General features: G+C 60.8%; 1 protein-coding gene across 3 annotated transcripts in view; it reads right to left on the bottom strand.

The window, feature by feature from the left end:
* The window catches only part of MGLL (monoglyceride lipase), a 108,554-nt gene that overhangs the window by 60,372 nt on the left and 40,933 nt on the right, over positions 1-7,249 (bottom strand). For all 3 annotated transcript variants that reach the window (XM_077766862.1, XM_077766864.1, XM_077766863.1), the window contains one exon: positions 2,527-2,633. In XM_077766862.1, the coding sequence (XP_077622988.1) occupies positions 2,527-2,633 (107 nt within the window). The remainder of the gene's footprint in view (positions 1-2,526; positions 2,634-7,249) is intronic.

Below are 7,249 nucleotides of genomic sequence, written 5' to 3'. Positions count from 1 at the left end.
CCCGTAACTGCTTCCCACCTTCGGGACCCACCTGAACGCTGGGCCCGGATCTCCCTGAGTAGGACGTAAGCACGTAATACTGTGTGTCCACGTTCGGCCTGTATGGTCTGCTCTGCCTAGAACTGTGGCTCGTAACCTTGGCTGCACGTTAGACCCCCCTGGGGGGATTCCGGAAGCCTCGCTGGCCCCGGACACATCAGAGACCGAAGGAGTGCAGGTCTCGGTGGAGGGAGGGCCCAGGGCGCAGCACTTCCCAGGACGGTGACGTCAGTGGGGCCGCCGGAGTGAGGACCACCGATCTCAATGACGGGGGCTCTCACCACAGCCTTTCTTCCCCGGACGGGCTCCTACCCGTCTGACAAGACCCAGCCACCTTGCCACCCTCCTGGGGGCCAGCAAGGGACACACGACACAGTCCCGCAGTCTCCTCCGGAGGAAGGCGTCACCACTCAGGATGCCGAGCACGATACACGCTGAGCACCTGGCGGAGACTGCTCAGGGGAACACGGGAGACCCCTCTGTGCATCACCTCACAACAGTCCTTGGTGTATTAGAGCACTGCCTGCCCATTTGACAGATGAGAAGACAGAGGCTTGGGGTGGGTTAGTAAGGTCTCTGCGATCTTGGGGTCACAGCCTAGTGGGGACATGGACGGAGGTATGTTTGCGCCGGAGGCCTCTTGCTGTCTGGAGTGAGGGTGCCTCTGACATTGCACAGGAATGCAGGGTGGCCATGAGCCCGAACCCACGGGGAGCCGGGGTCTCACCCTGCAGAGGCCATGGGCCCTTGAACACTTCCCAGCCCTGCCTTTTTGAATCCTGTGTGTGCCTCCACGGGCCCCGTAAATGCCCGACATTCTCCCCATGTAGGCTCTGTCTACACCTCAAAGCTGTGTTGGGAGGCACGAAGGCTGTGTGTCGCTGCGTGTGTTCACGCCCGGCCCGAACGCCGGATAATCTGCAGCTCGTCATAAAGGAGGCCAGGCTTCCGACGCCACAGCCCTGGGCTCCCATCCCTCCTCCACATTTGTCAGTGGGAAGGAATACAGCACAGATCGCCGGCGGCCAGGAGCCACTTCTCCGGCCTGTACGAGGCCCCGCGTGGACGGCCCGCTCCCGCGGCTTTGGTGGTCGTGTTTGTCCGAGGATGGCCACCCACTCGCACGCACGCCCAACTGGGTTCATTTCTTGAACAAAACACCTCCCTGTGGCCACGGCCGGAGGTATTTCCAACGAGTCGTGGGAAGAAGTCGACAGCCCGAGGCACTTAAAACAGGTGAACACAAGTGGCTTGGAACTCTGTTTAGAACAAGCCACAGAAGGCTACACCGCAGTCCTAGAGGCCGTTTTGGAGACCTCAAAGAGAGGCATTCCTATCCCGCACTGCGAAAAGTGCCCAAGTGAGTGATGGCACGGTCCCCATCGTGAAAATCGGGATAGCCCGCGTCTGTCACAGCCAGCAGAAGGCACCGAAGAACGTTACAGCCACAGTGAGAAAGGGGTCAGTCACTACTCTCAGGTACGAGGACGCCTGGGTGCCGACGGCCTACAAAGGGCTCTTGGCGAGCCGCATGGGCAGTTGGGCCCCCAGACGCCCCGGCCAGCCCCTGGCCCCCCCGGCGTCCCTCCGTGCCAGCACACTCCCCCTCCCTTCTGCAAGGACCCCCGGTCACTGCCCCTCCCTGTTTTCAGCAATGCCACTCAGTCAGCTATTCTCAGATCACACAACATGGAAGCCACGTTGCCGGGTCTGGGCCGGGATGACGGATTTCCACATCGGAGTCACGGAGAAGTCCCCACGTTCGGTCACAGGGAACCTTCGTCTCAAAGGCTCTTAGGCAAAGAAAGACCTGAGCCCGGAGGCTTCCGAGCCCTGAAGAAAGTGACGAAAGTGACAAAGGTGTGGCGTAACTGACTTGGACAATACACACGGCGTTTTGATGGTGACCGTGGATTTTGTTATAGGACAAAGAATCAAAGACTCGGCCTGGGTGTGTGCGTGTGCGTGTGTGTGTGTGTGCACACGCGTGTGCGTTTGCGGTTTTCCTGCGTCTGACTGCCATGTCCTTTGAGACTCTCACTACCCTGCAGGTTTGAAAGGGTTGGAAAATGCGTGGTGGTCACCTGGGGTCGGACTGCACTCGCGCCACATCCATCTGGAGTCGCCTGGGAGAAAACCGGCCCGTTTTGTGCCGGAAGTGCTCTCCACGCGAGAGGGTTCCTTAGCCTGGGGCAGGTTCTTGTATAAACAGATTCTGACTCTGGCTTCTTTCAGTCGAGATTCCTAATCAGCCTGCATTCAATCCCAGACTCACAGAAACTGCTGGTCAGACATATTTTTTTGTTGTTTACATAATGATGCCTTTTTTTTTTTTTTTTTTAAATCAGAAACACTCCATGGAGAACGTCGCTTCCCAGGGCCACCGCGGGGCTCGCAGGGGAGGACGGAGGAGGGAGGGGACAGGAGGGGCGCCCAAACTGCCAGGTGGCAGCCGCCGCGTGGGCCCCGGGCCCCGGGGGTACTCACCGTGGTCGTGGGCGAACACCAGCAGCTCCAGCCCCACCAGCATCTGAGCCAGCTCGTCATAGCGGCCACAGTGCTCCCCGGCTCCATGCGACACAAAGATGAGGGCCCTGCGGGGTGAGAGGGAGCCCGGTTAGGAAGGCGGCCGGCCGCCGAGCGCCGAGCGCAGCTTGGAGCTTGCGCGACCCCAGACCCCAAGGCTGAACCGCTGGCTGGCATGAGGAGAGGGTGCTGCCGTTTCCACGCGAGCCCTCCGGGCGGGGCACCTGGGGGCTCAGTCGGCTAAGCTTCCGACTTCGGCTCAGGTCATGATCTCAAGGTTCGCGGGTTCGAGCCCCACGTCGGGCTCTGTGCTGACAGCTGGGAGCCTGCTTGGAACTCTGTCTCCCTCTCTCTCTCTGCCCCTCCCCCACTCATCCTCTGTCTCTTTCTCAAAAACAAATAAACATTACACAAATTTTTTTAGTTAAAAAAAATGCCAGGCTTCAGGGCCACAAGGAATGGAGTTCAAGTCCCGGCAAAGTAGCCATCCCATGATGCTTCACTCCCTGGCCTGTAAATTAGGAATGAGAATACCATCTCCCCTGGTGGAGGAGGGGGCGTGTGAGGGCCCAGGAGCCGCTTCCTGCCAACGCACCGGGCACAGTGCGCGTGCTAGCTTCCTCCAGGCCGGCTGCCCACACGACCCAGACCTCAGCCAATCAGGACGCTCCAGGGCCAGGGCCACAGTAATGGCCTTGGGGGCAGGCAGGTGACTCGAGCCAGGCTGACTGGGACCCCAGAGCTCTGGCCCAAGTGGCCAGGAGAAGGCGGCTCCAGTCATCGGGCAAAAGCGGAGGATGAGTCAACCCAACAGAAGAGAGCCACGCGGAGGAGGGACTCCACGTCCTAATGCTGCCACTTGAGGCCTGATCCAGCCCGACCTGAGTCCAGCCTTCCCCCCCGACCCGGTCGCCGGCTTTTCTGTCCCTTGGGATGAGAAGGGCCCGAACGGACACGCAGCTCTTCCAGTTTTGTGTGTGATGGTTTTATTTCAACACTCGGCCTCCGACAGGCGGCTGGGATTTGTATTATGTGGGAGGCTCTCTCCCCCCTTTCTCCGTCTGGCAAACCCCTCCCCGTACGTCAAGACCCAGCCTGACCGGCCCCGTCATCCGAGGAAGGTTTTACAGCCCCAACAGGCTCTGCGAGGTCTCCTCTGTGGTCTGTGAGCGCAGGGCGGGCAGCGCTTTCTGCCCACCTCCCCCACCCGTTACAGCCTCCTCGAGGACGTGCAAAGACGTGTCCCTTGCTTTGCTTTGGCGGCCAGCACACTTCGGGGCTCACGGAGGAGCCGTTCTGAACGAACGATCGAAGGCTGTGAAGAGAAATGGAGGAGCCCGGGGGTCTGGACGCAGGGCGGGGCTGGGCACCCGGTGGCCCCGGGAAGGCTTCAGTGCGGCAGGGTGACTCTGGGTCACAGGCAGTGGCGCTGCCTCGCTGGGACTCACCCCAGCTCGTCCACTAGCCGGAGTCGGCCTGGCCACGCGGGGGTTGAGGAAAAAGGGCATTTAGATCCCAAACAGACAGCTGTCAGGACTCATGTTCTTGGCATGAGCCCCACGGGATGCCGGAGGGCCCCTTCGGGCGAAGAGGGAACGCTGTGAGCTGCACGCATCCACTTCTGGCAAAGCTGCGGGAGGGGGGAGGGCGGGGAGGAGTGGAGACGGGAGGGGGAGAAGGGGGAAGGGGGAGAGCAACAGCCGCATTGTCCCAGCGTTTACCGGGCGTCAGGTCCTCCGTTAAGAACACATACAAGATTTCTGACCCTTAGAGTCAGAATTATGGTTTGATTTCCTTACAGCCGAGAATGCAAATCAGAGAAGGTGCATTCATCGCCCAAGTCACACAGCAAATGTAGATCAGAGCATGTCACGTCTGGCTTTTGGGTCTTCAACGGGCCACCCGTGGGCTCCAAATACAAGTCATCCTGTCCCTTGCCTGCCTCCACACTCCCCACGGCCGACTCCCAGCTCACCTCCCTGTCCTCACGAGGGGCCGTCAGTCATGCTTCAGCAGCCCCTGGCTCCTCCCGCCTCANAGTGGAGACGGGAGGGGGAGAAGGGGGAAGGGGGAGAGCAACAGCCGCATTGTCCCAGCGTTTACCGGGCGTCAGGTCCTCCGTTAAGAACACATACAAGATTTCTGACCCTTAGAGTCAGAATTATGGTTTGATTTCCTTACAGCCGAGAATGCAAATCAGAGAAGGTGCATTCATCGCCCAAGTCACACAGCAAATGTAGATCAGAGCATGTCACGTCTGGCTTTTGGGTCTTCAACGGGCCACCCGTGGGCTCCAAATACAAGTCATCCTGTCCCTTGCCTGCCTCCACACTCCCCACGGCCGACTCCCAGCTCACCTCCCTGTCCTCACGAGGGGCCGTCAGTCATGCTTCAGCAGCCCCTGGCTCCTCCCGCCTCAGGGCCTGCAGCCTGGCCAACCCCCTCTCCCGGAACGCTCTCCCCCAGATCTCCCATGGCTGTTCCTCATGCAGGAGGCCTCTCCTCCCTCCCACCTGGGGCGGCCTCCCTCCCGTGTGTGTTTCTGACCCCCACCAGCTCCTGAGCACACAGCACATTTCACCATAATTTGCACTGGTTTGTAACTGCACTTCACAGTTTGCCATTGTTTTTGCGATTCACCGGCGCGCTTGGTTCCTGGCTCTCTCCTCCACCTCAAGGTCAGCTCAGCGTCCAGGAGCCATGCCCGCCTTGCCTCTGGCGGAACCGGTGCCGTATCGCAGCCTGGCGGTGCCGGAGAGGGGCAGGCAGACGCATGCTAAGGGAACAAACACCTCACTCCAAAGCCCATTCCTTTCGACAACTCTCACCAGGTCACGTAGGGACAGGACGGCACGGGTTTATTTCGCCGGGCTGCACGTATTATTTGGACAGTGCACAAAATGCCAGCGTTAGCCTCATCTGCCTTGGGCATCCATCCCCCCTGCCCTCCCCCTAAAAAATCAGAGAACCGTTTCACACCGTCTTCGCTGCTCCGCGGAGCACCTGGCCGGCTGCTCTTGGTCGGACATTGATCTGGGCGGGTCACACCCGTCCACCTGACACTTCTGGGGTCGGCTGGGGAGCTCCCCTCAGCTCCGGAGGAGCCTGGCTGGAACCCCTAAGTAGTCATCTCCCATCTGCTAAAGGGCTTCCAGAAGGGATGACGCGGGCACTTTCACATCCTCTGGGGATGCGGCGGCTGCTGTATTAATTCAGCCCACAGCTGATGCAGACGAGCCAGCCACGCGCCGGGTCACGCTCCAGTCGGCCCCCCACTGCGGTCAGGGTCCCGTGTGCTGGCAGAGGCCTTCAGCGTTTCCCGTAGCGCCCCGAGGAGTGGCACAGGGCACCGCCATTATGCCCGGGACCGCTTGTTAATTGAGTCTACCCTTTAAGCATGATGTGGAAAGATACTCGGCCTCTGACCCTACAGAAATGTCTTATGATCCAGTGGGTCTCAACTTTGCTACAGCTTGAAGTCGCCTGGGGCGCTGCCTAGGTCCCGCCCCCAGGAGAACCTCCGGGTTTAACTGGTCTGGGCTAGGAAAAGCCCCCCAGGGGCTCTGAGGGGCAGAACACCTCTGTCACAGTGCGCAGCTTGGGCGACCGTACCGCTTGGATGCCTCGTGGAACTGACCAGTGGCAAGAATGCAGCCAGTGGCCCGGAGGCTTACAGCCACTTTGGAGCCACGGCCTCCCCAGAGAACACGCCGGGTAAACCACACACTCTATGTGGAGCCATACAGAGGCCGCAGGAGCTCGCTGCTGCCTTCCCTTTGGGAACGAGGTGGACTGAGTGGCGGCCCTGCTGCAGGCAGCGGAGGCTTCCCAGCCCTTCTCTGCATGGGTGAGGCATCACCTGCAGGCTTCGCGCCCTCCCCCACCCCTCCCTCATTCCCGAACCAGACCAGCCACGTCCCAGACACGTTGGGACAAACGGCCTCTTCCTGGCCCTAAGCTGCCCCTGCGGCGAGTGGGGCCCTCCTTCCTTGGCGCACTCCGCTCCTGCCTGGGCCCCTGTTCTGAGAGCTGGGGCTCCCCCACCTCCCCACCCTATGGTCCCTGGACCCGAGCCTTGGTTCCGAGAATCGGTCTGGCAAAGTGAAAATCAAATCCCTTCACTCCTCTGCCTTAAACCCTTCAGAGACTTCTGGTTGCAAGAGAACAAAGCTCCTGCCTCTGCGATAACATCCTCCCCTCCCCCCTCCCCTCTGCCTGTGGCCTCCTTTCCGATGCCCACAGACGCCAACCGCCAACCGCCAACCGGGGTGCACTGCTGCTCCGAGTCGAACAGCTGGGGGGCTGGTTTGCCAGTTTCCACGGTGTAAGTGCTGCCTCACGGCTGACTTCGGGTTAACGCGCTGTCACTGAAAACGGACTTGAGGGTGCGCGCCCCGCAGCCCCCTCCCCCCTCAGAGCCTCTGCCCTGCTGAGGGCTGCTAGGGGCCCCTCCCGGTCTGCGCAGGGCACACGTGGCGGCCGGGACTGTCACGGGGGCCTCAGGCCTTCTGCGACCTCTGCAGTGGAGACCATCCCTTGAGCCCTTGTGAGTGTCCAAAACCACTTGTCCGGCACATGTTCCCTAACCCCCCTCTGAATGTGTTCACGAAGGCAGGGGTGTCATCTACCGTTTGGACGGAGCGCGCCCCCCTTGCCTCCCTGGCCACGCCCCCCCCCCCCCCCC

Source organism: Crocuta crocuta, unplaced genomic scaffold (assembly GCF_008692635.1).
Source record: "Crocuta crocuta isolate KB4526 unplaced genomic scaffold, BGI_CrCroc_1.0 scaffold296, whole genome shotgun sequence".
Classification (NCBI taxonomy): domain Eukaryota; kingdom Metazoa; phylum Chordata; class Mammalia; order Carnivora; family Hyaenidae; genus Crocuta; species Crocuta crocuta.
Note: the sequence above shows the minus strand (reverse complement) of the source record. Positions and strands in the feature narration are given on the sequence as shown.